Below are 24,353 nucleotides of genomic sequence, written 5' to 3'. Positions count from 1 at the left end.
ATAAATTATATAACATAATACAATTAATTAATTAAACTAATTAAATGAAATTAAATGAAATAACAAGACATTAGATATATAATTGATTTATGCATTTGTTTTTTTTAACAACTTCCAATGGTTCATTAATTTAATAATTTAATTTAAACAATTTTAAATGATCTTACAAATAATTATGATATTAATTTAATTATTTAATTTACTTTATAAATGTATAAAAAAATCTAAAGCATGTACTATAATTATTTTGAAAAAAATAAAATTACAATAATATATCTTTTAAACCCGAAATAAAATGATATATTGTTTTGGTTTTTCTTACAAAACCCAAATTTACTAAAAACTCCATTATTTGGATCTTTTATAAGGTTTTTCTTAATTTTTGTCCAAAAACTGAACCAAACCCAAGGTATTGGGAGAAGAATCCTAAATGAACAGAAAAAAAAAAAAAAAAAGGTTGTGCATATGCCACAACAATAAGGTCAAGTTCCAAATCTAAATCGTTGCATACTTAGAAAGTATCAGGTTTCAGAACATATAACACCATTGCAATTACTAAAATACTTGCACTATTAAAAACAAAAAATAAAGGACTACCAAAACACAACAATGTTTGAGAATCTTACTCTCAAATGTTCTTTTTTTTTTTTTTAACCACAGTACATTCCATCGCCAAAAACCACCGTCTGTGTCTCGGACATTCGGCTTTTTTATCATTGCTGAGCGCATTGTACTCTCTGCGCACCACCATGCATGTCCTCATCTTCCTCATAAGCTTCCTGTTGAGCTTGAGCCTGTTTCCTACGCATCTCTTCCTCAATGTTAACATCATGCATGGTTGTTTCCTCGCACTCATCCAGCTCCATGTCAGTCAGCTGAACCGATGCCTTGGGAGGAAGCACAGCCTCTAGTGCCTTGCATTGGTCTGGGGTCAACGAGTCAGGGAAGTCAACAGTGAAGTGAATGAAGAGTTTACCTCTCATAAATGGCCTCTGATAAATCGGCATTCCTTCATCGTTTATTGCTTTGAATTGATCTATGTTAAACAAAGAGAAATCGTCAATCATTTCTAAAGATAAATATCGACTACAAGACATCAAAAGGTCAAATAGCAACCTATAAATGAAGAGAGGGTTCGTCGACAACTAATGACAACTATTAAAGCAGCAAGTAAAGACATTTATCATAAAGGGGTTAGCAGAAAAATCCTTACCAGGCTTAACGACTTCCCCAGGTTGGGTTTTAATGAGAAGTTGTCTGCCATCTAAGTGAGTCAGTATGAACTGAAAGCCACAAAGGGCCTCAGTAAGTGCCAATGTATGCTCTACAAATAAGTCATCACCCTTTCGTTTAAATTTAGGATGATCTTTCTGTTGCAGGACGAATACAATGTCCCCAGTAACCGTATCGGGCTGCAAAAGAGAATTTTCATAATCAACCAAGTTAGCAACGAGATAAGTTGTGGATTTGTTACAAAATTGCAATCTTATTAAGAGATTATCAAAGCTTTACCGCTTCATCAGCTTCTCCTGGGAAAGTAATCCTTTGTCCATTCTGCATACCCTTCTCAACAATAACCTCCAAGACTTTCTTCTCTTGCACAACCTTATCACCTTTGCATTGTGGGCAACGATCCTTATCGTTGATGGTTTCACCAGTACCCTTGCACTCATTGCAAGGATGCTGCATTTGTTGGATCATGGAAGGACCGAGGTGCCGGATGGAGACTTTCATTCCTGACCCTTGACAACCGGAACATTTCATTGATGCACCAGATTTAGACCCTTTACTGCAAAAATTTCATGTAAAACAATTTCCTTCAACAAAGACCAAAGATCGAAGCAGTCTAAACTATAAACACCACACATTACTCAATTCAAACACTAACCCCTTGCACTTGGAGCAGATTACGTTTCGTGAAAGAGAAAGCTTTTTCGATGTTCCATTGTAGAGATCTTCCAATGATACCTTGAGGGGATGGATTACATCCTCCCCCCTTCTTTGTCTTCTGCCTCGGCTGCTTCCACCAGCTGCATTCATAACCGAGTTTTAGGTTCCGACAGATTAAAAGGAATACATTTTAATCTCCAAAACTGTAAACAAGTTTTACTTCAAAATCTCACCACCAAAAGGATTGCCACCAAAGAAAGACTGGAAGATATCGAAAGGGTCATGGCCACCGCCACCGCTGCCCATCCCTTCTTTAAGGGCGTCCTCACCATACTGATCATAAATCTCACGCTTCTCCGGGTCACTCAGCACCTCATAAGCTTGAGCCAACTCTTTAAACTGAATTCCAACACACAATGCATAATTGAAACAAGCTAATTTTCCAGACAATTGAACAAACACATAATCCAACAAATCCTAAACCCCAATATTTTTAACCATCCAGGAAGTAATAGGACTTCAATTTCACCATCCCCTTCAACCAAATTAATTAGAAGGAATTCGAAACAGCATAAAAATCAAAATCATATACTAAAACAACAAATCAGTCAATAATTTGCCCCAATCAAAGAACGCCCAGTTCAGTCAAACACATAATTAACCAAAAAAAGCTAACCTTTTCAGGATCGCCGCCTTTATCGGGATGATTCTTAATAGCGGCTTTTCTATAAGCTTTCTTTAGATCATCTTGGGAAGCGTTTTTCGATACTCCCAAAATCTCATAGTATTTGGAATTATCGCTTTTCTTCGGTGCTCTCCCAAACATGTTTTGATATTTTTATACGATCTGATCAGATCAAAACCCTAAAAAGCCAGAATGAAAATTCAATAAAACCCAAAAAAAATTCAGATCATAAGAAAGAAGATCAGAGATTTAAAAGAGAAAAACTAACAGATCTTGAACCAATAAGCGAGAGGCGAGACGGCGAGTGAGGCAGAAAGAGAGAGGGGGAAATGGGTGGCTAGAGATCGAGTTATATGGGGTGAAAATGGACGGTCCAGATCTGAAGTTGAAATGTTTGGAGAGGTTGATGATTAGAAGGAGAAGGGTGCTTTTAAATTCATAAAAATTGGAAAAGTGAATCATGGAAGGATCTAGAATTGTCCACAGATGTCGTATCCAATCGAGGGCCAATCTGGGCCGTTGATTTGGTCTATTAGTCACTGTTGAATACTTGAATGGTAAACGAGCTGTGAGTGGGTGGGAGTTTCTTGGCAATGAATTCAAGAACAGCTTTTTCTTTTTTAACTCATTTTCTGATATTTTTTCTTTGTAATTAAATTTTATTATTAAATATTTAATCCAAAAATTTGTTGAAAATAAAGTTTATTATAAAAATTAAATACATGAATATTATCTTTTATTTAATAAGGCTAGATTCGTAAATTATCATTACATTATTAGAAAAGTATTTAGTGAACCAAACATGATAATATAACTTTCATGGGATTTTAATTAATACCTTATAATGTATACCAAATATTGTAAAATAAATTTCTCGACAATCACATTCCCGACAATCATATTTCAAAGAATCACATTCCATTGGGATCATAATATAAGAAAGCACCAAACGTTATCTTTGGGTAAATTGCACTCGTGGTTATTTAATTATCAATAAGTTTCTTTTTCTTAATCATTTAATTATAGAAGTTTACAAAATAGTCACCTACATTTTAGATCTTTCTTTGTCACACAACTATTAAATCTAATAGAAAAATGATGGTGACTGTTTTTTAATTGACATAATAACAAAATCAATCCTATCATTTACATATTATGTCAATTTGATCACAATTCTAAAAAAATAGCTTTTGACGTTTATCTAATGTGTTAGTTTCATCTTGTTGACAGGTAGAGTCAACAAAGAGGAATAGGCAGTTGTGCTGATGGCAATTTACCCTGGATTGGGGTAGAGAGCCGCTATTCTTGGTGAGAGTGAAAATAGTTGGGAGGATAGCTTGGAGTTGGTTTCAAAAGAAGGTTCTAAGTATCCTAATCAGTGTTCCCTGATATCTCAGCTGTTGTGATTGGGCTTATATACGGGAGATAAGGGAAGGCACACATCTTGAGCTTGTTGGCGGTAGAGTCATATCTTGTCTCCTTAAAGTGGCAGTAATGTGACATTCTAAGTTTATGATATGACATCTAAGGATAGTTGAGTAATCAATGGGCCTAAGATTCCATGTGCACTTGGCAGAGATGGTTTAGTGAAGGTTCATCATAATGTTACTTGATGCCTAAGGTTCGCCTGAAAAAAAAATATGTACAGTATATGGTTCACTAACTGAGAACATGTGTAAGGGATTCATGGAAGTGGTATAGCAATTACCCCTAAGACAATGAGAGGTTATAAAGTGACCTTTTTAAGTTGACTGAGAAACAAGGCTCACCGAATTTATTGAAGAGGCAAGTTCACTGAGGTCAACTAAGATCTACTTGGATTTCATTAATGTGATTTATTTTAATTTTGAAAATTAATAGTTTGTAAAAATTTATAAATTGGGAATTTTGAAAATTTGAAATTTAAACTTATCATTTAGAGTGAGGAAGTTTTAGGAGCATGCATTAGAATGATAACGCTCCCGTTGAGTAATCGGGGTAATTGGTGACGCAAGCGGGTTACATGTCTTGCCGTGAGTCGTTAAGTTTTGTTGTTTGTTGTAAATCGTGCGCGAGTGTCATGCATGTTTGCTCTGCCATCACGTACTAAGTATGACAGTCATTTCCCCTCTTTTTAAATAGGAAGAGTTAGAGATTTTTTTTACTTACTTTTGTTTTGTTATTTTCTTTCCTTACTAGAATTGTATGAGGATGTGCATATAGCTTGCACATTGTATGCAGATAATGTTTGATGGAAAAAAGCCTAAACTGTTGGGATGAAATTAACATTAATATAATTAGCGGTAACCATTTAGAAGGGTTAAACCGTGTAATGAAGTATGGCTTTATGGTAGAGCAGACACTATAAGCAAAATTTTGCTTGGTAACATATATTCATTGTCCCGAGTGAAAGTGGTACTACAAAAATGAGCACAAGAAACTGGAGGTGGTGAGAGAAGAATTTGAAGAAGTAGAAAGACTAACATTTCAATTTCGTAGAAGGAGAAAAACAATAATAGTTGTAGTTGGAGAAGGTTCTTTTGGCGGAGGTCCCAAAGATGAGTTTCGAGCAGGATCTGAGGTTAACTCTACTGCTTAAGTTATTACATATACTTTTTCTAATTTGTTGTATTTTTGTTTGTGCAGGTTACTTACTTTTTTGCATGAACAAGTTTACGTATTGTGAAGGTAAGAAGCTTGTTTTCTCCTAACATGAGGCTAATTTTTCTTCTAACACCAGTTTTGGTATGTGTAATAATTTGTGGTACTTACCGACTTGATATTCCATGTACTAATGACTTGGTTGTTTTGTAGAGAGTGACGTGGAAGGAGGAGGGAAAAAGATGACCGGAGCTGGTGAGGGTGGATCCTACAGAGGTGATGTGAGGGTAACACTCGGTGCCACCACATCAGATGATGCGGATGTGGTTATTATCAGTAGTTCCTCTACTTCTCCTATCCCTACTCCTGTTCCTAGTGCAACTTCAATTCCCTTGAATTTAACTCCACCAATTCTAGTTTCATCAAGCCTAGTTTTGCCAACTTCCTCCACTTCTACTTCGCCAGTTTCAGCTTTACCAGCTGCTAGAGATCGACCCGATTAAGCAAGGAACAAGTAAAAATAGCAGAAGAATTTGAGAAATTGAACAGATAAATTTAACGTGAAAAAACTCCTCCAAAGAGGATAAAAAACCACGGGCAAAGATAATTTTATTATAATGGCAAAAGAACGAAGAGTACAAAAGATGGAGATAAAAATTAAACCCCGAAAACCCGAAAACAAAGAACCCTCAAAACGTAAACACAAAACTCTCTAAATGTGTTATGAGTTTTAATCTCTAATGGGTGTTTTTTCTAAGGTTGTAAAAGAGTCTATTTATAGGCTAAATTCATATGTCAAATAATAATAAAATAATCTAAACTAATCAGTGTTTGATTGAAACAAGTAAACAGAGTTAAACTAGAAGATTATTTCTCAAATTTGACTGAAATAGGAGTCATACTTAACAAATCTCCACCTTGACTCATATTTCTATAGCGCTATCTTTGCCAAAGCTCGCCACGAGCCTATCTTGAACTATGCAGGGAATTAACTGAGTTGAATCTGTGCTTAGAAATTGGAAGACTTCTAGCCTTCGACTTGTACACTGCCAAATCAAAACTAACTCGGGTCTAATTTTCACGAACACAGTGCCCTAACTTTTCAAAACCTGCATCCAAAAGAGAATCTCTCTTAAACGAAATGGTCATACATTTTTCCCTCCTATTACCAAGTTGCCTCCGCTCTAAACGAGTTGACTTCAACTCTTTAACGGACAAGGGACGTCCGATTTCACCGGTCACTGTAGAACCTTCCAGAATATAAAGACTGCCAGTTCTTTTACCTTTTAACAAAACAAGAGCTCCACGAGATACTTTAATGCCACTCGACTCGATGTTGATTCTGCATCCTTTCAAGTCTAAAATACTCAAGGAGATGAGATTCTTTCGTAAATCAGGTATATACCTGACATCTAAGAGTGTTCTAATCATCCTATTGTGTATCCTAATTTTAATAGTACCAATACCAATTACCTTACTAGATGAATCGTTTCTCATGCGCACAACTCCACATTCAACTGAACTGTATGTGGAGAACCATTCTCTATTGGGACACATGTGGAAATAACATCCCAAATCTAGGATCCACTCGGACATGAACTTAGAGTTATCGCTTGTTGACACTAACAATAAATCATCACCGCATTCATCGGCCAAATTAGCACCAGCTACATCTTTCTCGTTACTCTCAGCAGCTCTTTTATTTCGCAGTTTATAACAATCTGCTTTGACGTGACCTAACTTTTTACAATAGCGACACCTTTTGTCTCGTTTCTTTGATGCTATCAAAACAGAAGCTTGCCTATATGCCTTGCTATCCAAATGAAGCTCATTGTTGAGTTTGTCTCTACTCAACAAATGACCCTTCATATCTTCAAACGAGAGTTTGTCTTTGCCATAAATCAGGGTCTCCCTGAAGGACTTGTATGAATGGGGTAAAGAGCATAATAATAACATAGCTTGATCTTCATCATCAATATGAACCTCAACGTTTTTTAAATCATTTAAAAGAGTAATGAATTGACTGATGTGATCTCTAAGAAGCTCACATTCGTTCATGCGAAACGTAAATAGATGTTGCTTCAACACTAAACGGTTAGCCAGAGACTTAGTTACATAAAGAGCTTCTAACCTTTTCCACAAGGCAGATGAGGTCTTCTCCATCAATACCTCCTTGAATACCGTATTCGCGAGGCGCAACTGGATTGCAAACAAAGCCTTTTCATCAAGCTCTTCCCATTCTGTTTTATTTAGATTCTTAGGCTTTTTCCTAGTAACAACCTTTTTCAAATCGGATTGAACTAGAATTACCATCATCCGAACTTGCCACAGATTGAAAATTGTCTTACCATTGAACTTCTCAATTTAAAACCTTGTTGCTGCCATATCTGAATGGGTTGATTTATGAAAATTAAACTAGCTCTGATACCACTTGTTAGAGATCGACCCGATTAAGCAAGGAACAAGTAAAAATAGCAGAAGAAATTGAGAAATTGAACACACAAATTTAACGTGAAAAAATTCCTCTAAAGAGGATAAAAAACCATGGGTAAAGATAATTTTATTATAATGGCAAAAAAATGATGAGTACAAAAGATGGAGATAAAAACTAAACCCTGAAAACCCGAAAACAAAGAACCCTCAAAACGTAAACACAAAATTCTCTAAATGTGTTACGAGTTCTAATCTCTAATGGGTGTTTTTTCTAAGGTTGTAAAAGAGCCTATTTATAGGCTAAATTCATATGTCAAATAATAATAAAATAATTTAAACTAATCAGTATTTGATTGAAACAAATAAACAGAGTTTAACAAGAAAATTATTTCTCAAATTTGACTGAAATAGGAGTCATACTTAACACCAGCTTCTATGACGAGATCAAATGTTAGAAAAAGTTTAAGCTTACTTAGGAACTGCCTTGCTAGTCAGAGGCCTCCTATAGCTCCCAAAGATCAACAAAAAAAAGAAGCTGACAATCACCGTTGTTAAAGTTTCCTGTCCTTTGGGGGCAAGTTCTACCACAACAAGTAACACTATGGCTTCTACTATCTCAAGTGGGACCATTCCTATGGTTCTTTTGAGCAGTAACATCATCATTGGTTTGGTGAGCTGTGGAGTTTTGGACATCAACACATTTGAAGTGTTTCTCATTTCAGAAGTAGCGCGCCCCTTTTATCTTTAAGCAGTAGTACGTTTCTAGATTAAATATGCTTTAACTTGTTTTCTTAATATTTATTTTTTTCTATTATTGCCTTTTAACTTTTTCTTCTTGAATTGCAAGTTCACCTGGCACTTTTTCTACTATAGTGTACATGCCTCCCTTTCCTATTCCTCCTACCTCTTTAAGTGCACTTTCTTCCTCTTTTATTGACAATGGGAAGGAAAAGTACTTTTTGGGATTGATTATAGGAAAAATAGACCCCAAACATTCATTATTTTCCCTAGAGAGACGTAATCACAAACCAATTCCTTTTCATCCTAATGAACCAAAAATAAAATCGACCGTGTTATTCCTACTGGACCTTCAAATTGCGACTAACACAACTAGTGTAGCTGAGATAATAAGCATCTAGGCTGGTTTGGTTGCTGAACAAGCCTTCGCCTTTCTTCAGATGGTGAGGTCCCTGAAGTATCAAGAGGCTCATCAAGAGGCTCACCAGAATGAAGCTCAAACTACTTTTCGCAAGCTACAATTGGAAGTGAAGCTTTATAAGAAGCTTTCAGGAGAGGTTGTTAAGAAGGAGATTGCTCTGAAGTAGGAAATGCCCGTCTGGAGGGAGAGAGTGAAGAGCTAAAGAAGGACAAGCTTGAGGTTCAAGCTAAGGTTAAAGAATTGGAATGCTCAGTTGGCAAGCATGCAATGGAGTTGGCTTCTCTGAAAAAATAGCATGAATCTGAAGTTAAATAAGTGTACAAAGTTAAAGTTGTGGCTATTAAAAAGGAAAATAGGGTCTGCTTATCCAAATGCGATGAACAAATCGCAGCCCTGCGAGCTTTTTTTGCTGTGAAGGAGGAAAAGTGTTCAAACGTATAAGCAGATGCTGTGAGAGAAATTGAGTGAGCAGACTTTTCCTTATGTTCAAAGGGGTGCTATACTAGGCATGCAAGTGGCTCATGATCTGCTAGATATTCCAAACGTCCATCTTGGTGCCCTGTGTGATGTTACTGTGAACTTTAATATTTATAATCCCTTTGGTTCTAATTGGAAGCAGTTATGATAACAACAATATTGCACCCAAGTAGTGCTTCCTCCAAGTACCCCCATTGTTGCGATGTCCAAGCAAGAGGTTAATAATGAGGATAAATAAGACGATAATGCTAGGTCTTAGGACCTTTATTTTGTTTGTATAAGGTTTTCTTTGTACTTGTATTTTTCTACCTCTTTAAGGTAGAATAGGGCTTGCCTTTAATGCAAAGTGTAAATATTGAACTTTGAAACTCACACTCACCTTTTAAGGTAGAGTGAAGATGAACTTCTTCAAGGTAAAAGTTAGATCTAAGCCTTGAAAATTAGATATTGGTACTTATAAGTTATTTGAGTTTGATTCGAAAAACACACGAAATTAAATTTAGTAATTATCAAGTCGAGTTCAAAGTAGTTTGAGCTATTAATTGAGCAAAAATCGAACATAGTAATAATAGGTCAAACAGCTAGCAAGCCTTATTGAGCTTTCATTTTTAATATATATTTTAAATAAAGTTGTCCATGGGCCGGACCGGGTCAAGTAAAAAAGTTTAGCCCGTTTTCTAGGTCTAGATCCAACTCGACTCAAAAAAATAGGCTTAAAATTTTGCCCGAGCTCAACCCTGCCTGTGTTAAAATTTTTATATTATTATTATATAAAAATAAATTTAAAAGTATAATACATCGAATATACTAAAAACATTAAAATAAATGTTTCTCAACAAATAGAATTTTAAAAATATATATAATTAAATAACAATAAATGCAACTTAGGAAGTAAATACCTTTAAAATAGTAGCATAATTAGACTATACAATATTCAAACAATAACAACAAAATAGTAGTAGTATAATAGCAAAATGACAGCAAAACAATGAAAAAACAATATAAAAACAACAACATTTCCCTTTTGCAAATTCGAGTCGGGTTGGGCCCAAGTCAAAAAAAGCTTACCCGAGACTCAGCCCTTTTAGAAAAATGGGTCTTATTTTTTGTGTCTAAGCCCATTTTCCGAGCCTATCTTTTTTTTCAATCCCTCCCACTTTTTGGACAAGCCTTCAGGCTAGGCCTGGTATGGACAAGTCTAATTTTAAATATGTTTATATTATGTAATAGCATTATTGCTATTAATATATATTATTAACTCTAAGCTTAATTATTGAACGGAGTTATGCTCAAGCTTAAATACATATAAGCTTAATTGAGCTTAAGGACAAAAATTGATAAATGAGCTTAATCGAGCTCAAGCTCAAGTTACTCAATTATATCTCCAGTTGAGCTCTAGCTTAAAAATAAATATTCAACCAAGTTTGGATCAAATATTGAGCTCTAAATTTTAAGTTAAGCTCGAGTTCAACTAGATTCAATTACACAACTTTTATATATATTTAAAGAAAAGAAAAGTTACAATCAATTAAGCTATATATGGGATTAGCTGTGAACACATGTAATCCTTCTCCTTTATTAAAGGTTATTTTAGTTATTCAATCTGCTTCTGCATTTCTTTTATAGGGATGTATTCAAATACTCATTCTTTAATATTTTTCAGGAGGTGATGAATGCGTCTGATTATCATTAATTTTGAAGATGTTGAATTAAAATTCGAATAACTTCAATAGTCTCCAAACTATCTGTTTATATAACACTTCTTTTCATTGGTTTTCCTAATAATTACGTAGTTGGTTGACTCTTAAAAATGGAATTGTATAAATTTAGCAACTAAACACGTTTTCACTAATTTCTTTTTACATATTACTCAAAATCAAAATCAGAAATCAAAATCAAATGCATTTTTGGTCTTGACATTTGAGAAAAACTGTGACTTGGTTTTTCATTTTTTTTTTTGAAAAACCAAAAATAACTGTGAAATTATGCTCTTTGTCATTATCATCCTCCCCAGTTTTCACTATCTCTTTTTCTTTTCTTTTCCTTGTTTGTTTCTCGGGAAAAAAGTTGTCACAGTAAAAAATTAACTAACAACCCAAAAAAATAAAAAAAAAACAATGTCATCATTAGCCTCACCAACTCCATCTCCATCCTCATCAGCATCATCTTCCATTATCTACTCTCTTACCTTTCTCCTTTCACTTTTCCTTCTTGGTCTTTTTGCCCCACAATTTTTCCCTCTCCGGAAAAATCAAGAACGACAACCCCCCATCCCTATAAACAAAGGACTCGACGATCTCCATCTTTTTGAATTAGCTTCCAATATTGAATTATCCCATGGAGTTCCCAAAATTTGCCATCTCAGAACCGCTAATTCTCACCCGAAAATCGCTTTCCTTTTCCTCACCAACTCCGATCTCGTTTTCGCTCCATTATGGCAACGATTTTTCCAGGGAAACGAACATCTCTTCAATGTTTACATCCATGCCGATCCATTCACCAAGCTGTCACCCCCCGATTGGTCGATAAGAGCCAATTTCATTCCCGCTAAGAAAACCCATCGTGGCTCCCCGACGCTCGTCAACGCCGCTCGCCGTCTCCTCGCCAACGCCATAATCGACGATTCATCGAATCTTTACTTCGCGTTGTTATCACAACATTGTATTCCTCTTCATTCATTCAAATTCATTTACGGTTCCCTCCTCGGGAACCCTGATTCACCATCGTCATACAAGGCCTTTGGAAATCAACATCGTCACAAAAGTTACATTGAGATCTTATCCGGCGAGCCGCATTTATTCAACCGTTACGTCGCTCGTGGGCCTCGGGTCATGCTACCCGAAATCTCGTTCGATCGGTTCCGAATCGGGTCCCAGTTCTTCGTATTGGCTAAACGACATTCTTTGCTTGTGTTGAAAGAAAGGATGGAGGAAATTCAAACTCCCTTGTATAGATTTATATTCTTGTTACCCTGAAGAACATTATTTTCCGACGTTGTTATCAATGGAGGATCCCAAAGGATGCAGTCATTACACGTTGACCAGAGTCAATTGGAGTGATAGTATCGACGGTCACCCGCATACTTACCGTTCGCCGGAGGTATCACCGAAGCTTTTACGTCAATTGAGAACGTCGAATTCTAGTCATTCGTACTTTTTTGCTCGGAAGTTCGAGCCGGATTGCTTGAAACCGTTGTTGAAAATCGCCGAGGAAGCCATTTTCAGAGACTGAAGGAAATTTTGGGTGACTCCGTTCTCTTAAAATTCTGTCCATTGGAGAGCTTAGAATTAGTCCGAGTTAACTCAGTTATTTCTCCCATTTCAACATAACTTAATTCTTTTATTCTTTCTAATTCTAAATATCACAAAAAATTATATAAATATTTTGATCTTTTTTAACCCAATCATAGATTTTCAACCATAGTTTGACATTAAGGCGAAGTTAGAAATTTTGAGAATCAAAATTAAAAATACTTAAATTAAATTATTTAATTTTTAGAGGGTCAATATTTAAATTTTCCGTTTAAAATATTTTACTTATCGGAGGGCCTTATACTACAATTTTACCATTTGGCACGGCTTTAATTATCAACATTACTTATGCCAGCAAATTTGAAATTTAATCCCTGTAGTTTTATTCTTAGGGATTTAGTTCTTTTACTTTTAGATTTCAAAATTCAGGCCTAACTGTTATCATTGTTAAAATTATTTTGTTAAATTCAAGTTTATTACAAAGTTATTTTTTTAGTTACATGACTACCAAGTGAGTATTTTTTTTATTTCACAATGTCACACCAGCAAATTTATTGGTACTAACAACTTGACCTTAATTTTGAAAATCTAAAAGGTAAAGAGACTAAATTTCAAGAAATAAAACCATAATGACTAAATTTCAAATTTGTGACGAGTATAAGTACTTATGACATATTTTTTAAACACCTTTAAGCTATACACCAGCTTCGATCCCTATACCTAGACATTCATCTTCATTAATAAACTTAGATTGATTGTTTTTAGTAGTGCCTCTAAACTCTCCCTATATAAACACACTTGAATTCAAGAAAAATTTTAGAGAGAAAATTCTCTGAAGAAATTATTTCAAAAATTTCTAGAAATTATTACTTGAATATAAATCTAAGCATCATATATAAGGAAAAAACCTAAATATAATTATAATTATAATTATAATTATAATTATTAGTTAAAGAAATTTAGCTTAAAAAGAAGTTGCGCTAATTTTTTAATGTAAAATAGAATTATTACTAGCATCTTAATTATTACTTAATCAATATTAGATTTAATTATATTAATTACCTATTATTTTGAATAGTGTTACTTTGTATTAATTACACAAAGTAAAATTATCTCTTTAATTATGACTTGGAATTTTTCTATTATAATGTGTGAATTAATAAGTTAATATATTTTAATTATATTCCATAATTCAAATAAGAAATATTATTTTACGCTACTTATTACAATTAGGAATATAATATTTAAAATTTTGATTAAATATTAAATGCATAAAATCATATGCAACACATGTGATATTAGAATCTAATACGTGTTAAACAGAAAAGTATATTATGATTTATTTAGTTATATTTATGGTTTAAAACAGTTTCCTGATAATGTAATCATTATCTTAAAATATTAAAAAATACAAGTGTCATGTAATAAAATGGAGGTACTAAATTTTAAAAATTTTAATTGGAGGATAAATTTTGAGTGTAGTATAGAGATTAAAATTGAATTTTGACCACTGTTATACAATCTAACTCATCATGTCGAAATCATTTTTTGTGTTAACAAGAATTTTTAAGAATAATTTATGGTAATATTTTAATCAAACAATTGAAGATAATAATTATTTGGACTAACTAATGTCATTAAAAAGTAGAGGTTCAAATTATGTCTAATTAAAATATAAAATTAAATCATAAATCTGATCATAGTAGAGGGATCAAACTGAAAATTTACCATCATCTTGCCATGGCAACAAAGAAAGGAAAAACGGGTCGTAGAAAAACACATGCATGATAAACGTGTCGAAAAATAAAACCTTTATTATGACAAAGAAAAGCTAAATCATTTTGGGACCATTTTGATATTAATTATTATAGCGAAAGTGAAATTAGTAATTTGATATATGTTTTAGAGTTAAAGCAACAATGATATAATGCTTGGTTAAGATAGATTAAAATGTATGTATACAGACCGCGTGTTGGCTTGATAGTTAAGGTGTTTATCATCTTAAGTGTGGTAATTCACCAGAAAAATGTACACTCACAAGCGAATTTACTAATGCTGCAAATGCATCTCTTAATTCTTCCTCAAGTTTCTCTCCCCTTTTTGATTGCTCATCAAACTCCATCATCTTTCCATCTACTAAATCAACCAGCATGGAGACTTCCTTCTTCACAATCATTCTCAGTAGAAAGCTAGCTTTAAATTTCACATCACACAAAAGATTGCATTTTTTTCAACATGGGATTGAAGGATTTCAACAATTCAACACGCACCTCTTCTTTGTTGCACTAGACGGATTCACAATCAAAAGCATCTAGTTCATCCATCTGCGATGTAAAAGTAACAAAGTTACTCACTTGTTTATCATTCGACTCTGATTCTGAGCTGGCTTCCTCATCACTCTGGGTCAGACATAGAGATTTTCCCTTTTCCCCTTTTTAAGGTATTTGCAAATTCTACTTAGATATGTCTAAAATCAAAACATTCATGGCCTTGAATTCCCAATTTATTCTCTATATATATTTAAAACTTTATTACATTTGATTCAAACCTTTCAACGTTTACGTTTCTTATTGTTATTGATTTTGTTTATTGTTCTTAAATTTTATTTGATAGATTACTTTTATAATCAACTTATTTGGATGGATTGATTTAAATACTTATTATTTATTCAACTAAAAAAAACATGACTTCGTATCTAAATAATTGGATCTTGTTTGAGATTTGAATTAAAAGTATTAAAAATAATTAACATAATCTATTATAATTGCCTCCCTTATGATACGTCTAGATTGATGTAAATACAACCTACAAGCTCACGGGAGACGCGTTGGTATGGTTAGTCCCTAATCGATTAACATATCATCATTAGTAAATAGAAATCTATAATAGTCAACTTTTATCAATTTTACAATTCACTCCCTATATTATAATTAATTTTTTAATCAATCAAATTACCAAACCAAGATTTCATATAACAATATAATAGAATATTAATTATTAAGTATTAAAATGTACAGACTCAATCATCAATAAACGGGATTCTAAAATTACCGTTTTAATATCACTAAAATCAGACTGTTACAGAGGTAGTATGGTAAGTGAACTATTAAAAGGGGTTTGTACAAAGATTCGATGCTAGGTTGGGTGAGAACAATTTAATGTACTTTTTTCTGAAAATTATAATTGAGAGACATGACAATCTTGCAATAATCGTGTTAATGTCTCTGAGGGTGGCTAGTGAGGTTACCAGTTGTTTCGCTAAAATCCAAAATTTCATTCAATATTCAACTAAAATAAAAATTATCTATAAAAAGGACCCATTAACCCAAATCTCAATCCATTAAATTAACTAAATTCATTTGATTTCTTGCCACTATAAAAACTTTTATGTCCCAATCATTGATGGAGCTTGACATGTTTGATGTGTAGTACAACTTTTGCTAATGTACAAATCATTAATTAAAAGATGGTTTTTTTTTAATTTATAGAAATGATTTTAAGTATATTTTTATCTAGAACATTTTTAAATAATTATTATAATAAATTATATTTAATTATGAAAAATGTTTTGAAATTAATTTAATGCTATTATCATAAGTTTTATGACGAATTTTATATTTACACCAATAGTAAATACCAATAAAAATATAAAAATGTTTTACCGATGGAAACCATTTCTAAATCTGTCACAGTATGATATGTACCGACAGATTCTGTCTGCCGACAAAATGTTATAGGGCCACACCCCTGTAGCAACGACATAAATTCTGTCCCGTTATCCTTTTGACTGTCAGTATAGGTCTTAGGGGACGGTTTTTGATGCTTATGGCATTGGATTTTATCTATCAGTATATGGAAATTTTGTTGTAGTGTATTTAATAAAAACCTTAATATAATGTTATTTTTTTCTAAAAAATGGTATATAAACTTTTTGTTATCATTTTAAAAAATTATTTTTCATATTAATTTTTTCAAAATTGTAATTCTTTTTTTTACAAATTTATAAGTATTTTTATTTTAGAAAAACAATATTTTAATTGATACATACAATAAAAATGAAATTTTTTGGCTGCTGGGTTTTATACACTTTTATCAAACAACCTACAAAATGCTAGATTAATTTAGACAAGAATATGTACTTATCTCCTATTTTTATATTATGTTAATCGAGACTCTATTTTAATGAAAAATTGATCTTTTTATTTGAATATTATAGAAAAATTAATTAAGTATTATAGTAGGTATACCTAGAAGCTAATTTTTAAAATATATTTTCAGGGTATCTTGATATTTATGAGAATGAAGTTTAATATATGGTCAAATCATCGAGGAATTAGTGTTTTGTCTGTCAAGAGAAAACGAAAAACGGGTTTTTTTATTAAAATGGGTTAAAAAATTTTATGTATTGAAATGGAGTGTCAGAAAATTTATTTACGAAAATGGGGTATTTTTTTTATTGGAGTCTATCTCAAAGGCGCCAATGAATAAAAAAATATTAATTTTTTTTCTTTTTTAATGGCGCCTATTAGATAGGCGCCAATGAATATTTTATATTAAAATTTTTTTATAAAATATAATTAAATATTTTCTCGGGTCAGTATATGATCCGTATAATACATAATATTGGCGCCTATGAGATAGGCGTCAATGGTGGTGCCTATCTGAGAGGCGCCAATGGTATTATTTTATGTAAAAAATTGTTTCAAAAAATTAATAAATACTGTTAAATAAATACAAAATCAAATAAAATTACATAATATAAAAGTTACATTATATAAAAATTAAATGAGTTAACAACAACTATATGATTAAAAAAGTCAGTTATAATTAAACTTTTAATAAAATGATTTTAATTTTTTATAAACTTTTATGTTAAACTCACCAAATACTAAACTAAACACAACAATTTATAGCTTAATCCTAAATTACTAATAAATTAAATTTTAAATAATTACAAACACAAAATTTATAACATAATCCTAAATTACTAACAAATTAATTATAAAATAATTACAATATTCATACAAACAATATTACAATATTCATACAAACAATATTACAATATCCATACAAAATTACAATATTCATACAAAAATATTACAATATTCATACAAAATTACAAAATTACAATATTCATACAAAATACTAATCCAAAACTATAAATACAAAATTAATTATAAAATAATTACAATATTCATACAACATTATAATATTCATACAAAATACTAATCAAAACTATAAATACAAAATTAATTATAAAATAATTACAATATTCATACAAAATTACAAAATTACAATATTCATACAAAATACTAATAAAAAACTATAAATACAAAATTAATTATAAAATAATTACAATATTCATAAAAAATTACAATATTCATACAAAAAATTACACTATTCATACAAAATACTAATCCAAAATTATAAATACAAAATTAATTATAAAATAATTACAATATTCATACAAAATTATAATATTCATACAAAAAGTTACAATATACATACAAAATTACCCATTGGCGCCTCCCTATGAGGCACTTTTAATGGCGCCTCCCTATGAGGCGCCACCCGACCCATTTTTCCCTTTGACCCGTTGACCATATTTTGACCCGTATTTTTATTTAAATTTTTTTAAAAAAATAATATTTTATTCAAAAAAGAAAAAAAATTAATAGTTTTTATTCATTGGCGCCTCTGAGATAGGCACCAATGAAAAAAGTAACCCATTTTCGTAAATAATTTTTCTGACACTCTATTTCAGTAAAAAAAAAATTTTAACCTAGTTTAGTAAAAAACCCAACGAAAAACCTTAATACCAATGGGCTAGTTAACTAGCTACTGGTATTGGTGTAAACCCTTTTAACTTCCGTAAGTACGGGTGAAACTAGAAAATTTTTTTAAAGTGTTACAATTAAATTATAATTTTTACTATAATAAAAATATATTTTTACCATTTTAGTAGTTTATATTTTTATAATTTTTTAAAAAATTAGACCAAATTTTATTATTTTTAGGGAGGTCAAAGTGTAATTTTACCTTTACTAACTTAAAATTTTAAAAATTTTAAAATGCCCCTCTAGTTATGCCTCTGAGCTAGAGAACAGTTAGACAAAGACAATGTTTTGAGAGAAGTCAAGTTGCCAATGCTTTGTAAAATACTGATGTCTTGAGAGTAGGTTTATGTTGTGTTCTGGACTTTTGCTTATGTTTTCTATTATAATTTTGTTGTGTTGTTGTTTACTTGGACTCATGTTATATTGCTTTTATTTTTATTTTTATTTGTTTAAACATGAACAATAATATCGTCATTAGTAACTGTTTTGTTTTTGTTTTTGGAAATAAATTATTGCTAACAATATATACATTATTATAATATACCCCTAAATTGAGTTGGCGTCACGAGTTAACTCAACATTATAAAGATATTTTCATCTTTTCACGTTTTTAGAAAAACTTCAAATAAAATAATTGAAAAATATTATTTGAAAATCAAACACAGGACCAACAAATTTACGTGAAAATCCTAATTACCACTCCACCAATAATCATTTATTGATATATTTTAATATAAAATATTTTCGTTGACCCAAATCATTGCTATAATAGAATCTAATAATAATTTGGAATAATAATAAAATTATTTTGTCATAGTTGTATTAGATATGTTCAAACAAGAATAACTTTAAAACATATTATTATTAAAATGACGAGCAATGATTTTGGAATCTTTCTCTTGTACACGACAATGGCATTGAGATTTATTTAGAAAAAGCTAAATCATTTTGGGTCCATCTTGATACAAACTTACATTAGATTTAATTGAAAGTCTAAGACAACCTTAAATGATTAGTTTTATTCTAGTTGAAATTTAAATTTTATTCCATTATTGAAGAGGTTTTATACATTTTTAGAGATTGTCCTATTGCTAGAAGCATTTGGGATAAAATTGTTCCAGCTGAAACATTCTCTAGCTTCTACATCGGATCTCTCCAGGAACGGATAACGAGTAACTTTCAGATGCATCAAACTATTTCTTTGGCTGGGATTCATTGATCGTGTCTTTTCAAGATCATCTCTTGGTTTATTTGGAAAAACCGTAACTTACTTTCCTTCCAAGGTAGTTTATGGAGCATTGAAGAAAGTTGGGTGTGTTTAAATACGGATGGTTCAGTGAGACAGGAGGAATGATTTGTTATAGTAGGAGGCTTAGTGCGGGATCAAAATGGCAGATGGATCATGGGGTTTGGCAAATACTTGGGGAATTATACAGTGACGGAGGCTGAACTTTGGGGCATCATGAACGATTTAAAGCTTATTTTAGATAGAACATTTGAAAGGATCTTAATCCAAATAGATAGTCTCAAGCTCAACTGATCTTCTTAGAAGAATCCATCAGATCTTAACAAAGGCAAAACAGTGGAAGATCCAACATATTCCTTGAGATATAGGCTTTTTATAATTTATAAAATTTTAAATTAGTAATGGTAAAATTGTACTTTATCCCCCTAAAAATGATAAAATTTTAATTTAATCCTCTAAAATTATAAATATAGAGGCTATTAAAATGAAGAAATTACATTTTACTCTCATAAAAATATATAATTTAATTTTATCAAAAAATTTTAACTTCGTCTCTGTCCCTTTAAGTCGTATTTCTAAATCCACTCATGTATATATAGATAATGAATTAGATAAATGAGACAAATAATAAAGGGAAAAAAGTTATCCTTAATCATGTGAAAGCATAGCTTGGAATTAATAAATCAGATAATATAATTAATATAATATGTGGACATAGAAGTAAGCCCTAAGTGAGGACAAATTTTTGGCAGTATAAAATATATTTAGAAGTTGAATACATTTGATTGAAACCTTTTAACTAAAGAGATATAAGGTAGTATCTAATGCCTAAATAATTGGATGAATTTGAATTCATTATATTAAAATAATTAACCTAATTTATTATTATTAATTTAAATTATTTAAATTTAGAATAAAAATCAATTAAGTCTTTAAACTTCTAAGTGGAAGGAACAAACTTCTAACTAGAGGAAGAACGAATCAAAACAAATGGATGTCTAGATGGAAAAGAATTTTTATAATTTTTATTCTTTAAAACTTTTAAAAATATAGTTTATTGACGTGAAGTACCCCATTAGTATCATGATGGGTAATTCAGTAGCTGTTAATGACCTCATCAGTTATTTTACGGCCAACGACGAAAACCATTGGTCGAAGAACCTAATTAATGAATTGTTAACATTTATGGGTTTAATTGAATGTATTTTTTTTCGAAAAAGACATAATTTAAATTTTGAAAAAATTCAAGGACTTACTATACCATTTAACCTTAAATTTATTTGGTTGGTTTCTCCAACTTGTGCTCATCTTGATTATTTTGCTCTTCAATTATTAATTTCACCTTTTAGGACATATTTCTTACTCACGGAAAGTTTGAAGAAATCACGTTTTTCTTACATTGATTGAAAACATATATATTTAATTAATATAAAATTTTCAAAACAAATATTAAAAATGTTAAAGCAATTTTTATTTTTATTTTATAATCATGTTTTGAAATAAATAGTTTCCTTTAAAAATAAAACATTCAAATGATTGAGAAAATATTGTATGAAACTGAGATGTTACATCATTTGTATCCCTTGCCAATTTAGGAGAAGGCATGGTATTAAACATTTTCACATTATTATATTAACATTTATCCAAAACCATTTAAAATGATATAAAATATTATATTTATAATATAAAAAAATACAAAATTATCAATTTTCAAAAAATAAAAAATTTACTTTTTATCAAACAAAATAATTATATTCAACATTGTTGATGCTAGGATAAAACAAGGCTAAGATGACAATGGAGTTAGAGGGTACACTTTGTTTGATACAAGGGTGAAGAGCTCTAGACGAAGGTGAAGTTTAGGGAGGGGGGAGAGAGAGAGAGTGTGTGTTTTTAACTACAATCTCGAGACACTACGTGACGTAGTAAATAAGAAACAAGTGATCAATTGGTTAAGGAAATAGAATCCTGGGTATAAATATTTTATAATATAAATTTAATTTTTGTATTAATGGGATACGTAGACGTCTATATGATCATAATAATCACACTTAGACATCACGTACGTGAATTTATAACAAGAAAGTAGATAATTTAACCTTAATTCTAATAAATTATTTTTTATTGAAATGGGTAGAAGCATACAAAATACACACAGAAACGTAAAATTATTGATTTTATTCCATTGATGCAAAAGATAACGAGAGAAGAGGTGCAGAGAGGGGGTTCATATCTCAAGGTGAAGCCCAGAATCCTTTAATTTCTGCCTCGTGATTTGATCCAAACGCTCGCTCAACTCTTCACTCATAATGTTTTTCCAATCTCCAACAATTCCAGACCTGAAGAATGCACTGTTTTGCATCCCAACCCAAGGGTCGATCCCATTCTTGTTCACCTCCAAGTTCTTCAGCCTCTCCAAGCTGCACCTCCATATTACGTCTTCAACCTCTTTCTCATTATTGAATGGTTTTCCAAGGAACGAAGCCAGTTTCTTAACCTCACCTTTGGGGTCCTTTTTGAGGTCTTCGTACTTTAAGAACAGTATCTTGTTGGGGGATTTCAAGCTTTGGTTCCAGTACTGTAAAACGTGGTCGAAAAATGGACCGAAATGTGAAACGCCATTGATGAAGGACTCGAATGCTTGTTCAAAAGGGTATGGACCTTGTTCTGGTGTTCGGAGTTTATTGAAGAAGTGCCACATGGAGACCAACGTGTCTTTAGGGTTCCTTGTTATGTAAACAAGCTTGCAGTTGGAGGTTTTAATGGAGTCCGGTAATGCTGTGTAGGGTAAGTGAGTGTGGAAAAGCCTTGGGGACTCCATAGCCGAAACATCCGGAGGTGGTTTCGCCGTGAAAACTTGAACTTCCAAGGTTTGAACGTAGACGGCGGGATGGTTGTCGACGAGCGGGTCTCGGATGTGACGGGGATCGTCTTCCTCGGTCTTGCCTACCGTTTCTCCATTAAGGCGAGCGGCGTTTCCGTCCTTTTGAAGGATGGAAAAACAAAGGGCTTTGAGCCAAGTGGTGCCGGTTTTCATGGGGGATGCGAGGATGATGTCGTCGTCGCGTGCGATGTACTGGGAACGAAGAGCCATTGTTGCTTGGAGATGATAAGATCTGTACCAAAATCCATCCCATTGGTACAAAGGAATGTCCCAAAATCTTTCCATAGGGAGCTGATCTAGCATTGATTCGGTGAAATCAGAAGAAGAATCCATGACCGGAATTTAGTGGAAAGATTCTCACAATACTAAGCTTTGGAGCTCCAAAGATGTCTCTATAGTGTTGATTACCTATGCTATTTAATATTTATAATGGAGTGACTGAGTTTTGATGTTATTTCCAACTCGATTTAGGGCCAGTTTATCAAACCTCATTATCAATTTATTTAATTTGGTCAAGTATGTTTTGTTTTAGTTACCTAATTATCATTTTTTAAATGAATCTTCTAACTAAATTTTGTAATTAACATTAGAGTGGGGTGACAGTTAAAAATTAATATAATAATAAATTTAATTCTCAATTTTATATATTATATCGATTTAATCATTTTTAAAAAATTTACTCATCCAAATTTATAAATGGTCTCAATTTAATCTTAATTCTAAAAAATAAAAGATAAAAAACATAAATATTTTGGTAAAAATATATATAAAAGCAAACCAATCTTTTACTATAATCTCAACTGATTTTTACTATAACATTTGTAAAATATTAGTTTGCAGTAAGAAAAAATTTACTATGCTCAAAATTCGTTACAACAGTAAATAGAACAAAAACATAATGTAAGAGGAAGTAAGGTAAGGAAAGAAGAAATGACAAAACCAATCTTTGTTTATGCAGTTCAAATACAATGGTCTCATGTTTTCAAATACACAGCTAATGTTCATTTTCTTTTTTTTTTTAATAGTTAAAAAAACTTTAAATGGAGGTGAAAACAACAAATACGACATTAGAAATACTACATAAATCTTGAAAGTTAACAACCAAACAAAAAGGTAACAATTATATATAATATATATTATTTATTTTGGTTAATTATCTAATTTCGAACCAAATTAACCGATACCAGACATTTCAAAATATCATTAACTGACCTCCGACCGAACTAAATTCGACCATCAATCGTTTAATCGAATTATATCGGTTCAGTTGGTTAATTCGGTTTTAACCGAACTATGAACACCCTTATGTGTGTATATGACATGACTTTACTAGCAACAATGAAATTTATAAATTGATTAAAGAGTTAACGATATCCTTTCATTGACATTGTGTTGATTGATAAATATGAAACGTAACCACGGGTTGCTTGTTCTCGACGAAGCAATTTATCATAGTCATTTGTTGACAGTGATTATATTAATCATTAAGAAGACACAATAGTGACAATGAGATAAAATAAGATTGTATTGAGTAAACGAATTTAACTAAAAGGAATTAATGATATCATATGGGGGTAATACACACATGACAAAATCATTGGACAAAACAGTTGGACGAATTGCTTTCGTAAAAGGTACATAATAAGGAGTTTTCAATCATAGTACTTCTTGTTGACTGACTTCATGATTAAGTAAATTGCAAATTATCGGAACAATATTTCTAGATATAATTGCAATCACTAGAGCTTAATTGTATATGTTTGATTGGTCTCTCCACTAACTCAACAAAAACTCGATTGGATTGTATTTGAATCAGAAGAAAATTCTATGACTTTGAAAATAATTTAATTGAGTCGATTTATTTGATGTGGAATTTAATTGGGTGGTCGTGAGAATTATTTAACCAAAGAA

At 31.6% G+C, this 24,353-nt stretch overlaps 2 protein-coding genes and 1 pseudogene across 2 annotated transcripts; 1 reads left to right on the top strand and 2 right to left on the bottom strand.

The window, feature by feature from the left end:
• Positions 1–477: 477 nt before the first annotated feature.
• LOC105784720 (dnaJ protein homolog) lies at positions 478–3,009 on the bottom strand. Its single transcript, XM_012610649.2, has 7 exons — positions 2,844–3,009; positions 2,567–2,754; positions 2,124–2,289; positions 1,889–2,030; positions 1,513–1,789; positions 1,214–1,412; positions 478–1,036 (listed from the first exon to the last, which is right to left on the bottom strand). Exons 2-7 carry the CDS (start codon positions 2,714–2,716, stop codon positions 714–716), a joined length of 1,257 nt encoding a protein of 418 aa, XP_012466103.1. The 5' UTR covers positions 2,717–2,754; positions 2,844–3,009; the 3' UTR covers positions 478–713.
• An 8,153-nt stretch (positions 3,010–11,162) lies between these two features.
• On the top strand, positions 11,163–12,783 carry LOC105784712 (uncharacterized; annotated as a pseudogene).
• Positions 12,784–21,651: 8,868 nt separating this feature from the next.
• LOC105784736 (cytosolic sulfotransferase 5) lies at positions 21,652–22,877 on the bottom strand. The gene has a single exon (XM_012610676.2). It carries the CDS (start codon positions 22,773–22,775, stop codon positions 21,786–21,788), a length of 990 nt encoding a protein of 329 aa, XP_012466130.1. The 5' UTR covers positions 22,776–22,877; the 3' UTR covers positions 21,652–21,785.
• Positions 22,878–24,353: the final 1,476 nt, after the last annotated feature.

Source organism: Gossypium raimondii, chromosome 6 (assembly GCF_025698545.1).
Source record: "Gossypium raimondii isolate GPD5lz chromosome 6, ASM2569854v1, whole genome shotgun sequence".
Taxonomy (NCBI): Eukaryota; Viridiplantae; Streptophyta; class Magnoliopsida; order Malvales; family Malvaceae; genus Gossypium; species Gossypium raimondii.
Note: the sequence above shows the minus strand (reverse complement) of the source record. Positions and strands in the feature narration are given on the sequence as shown.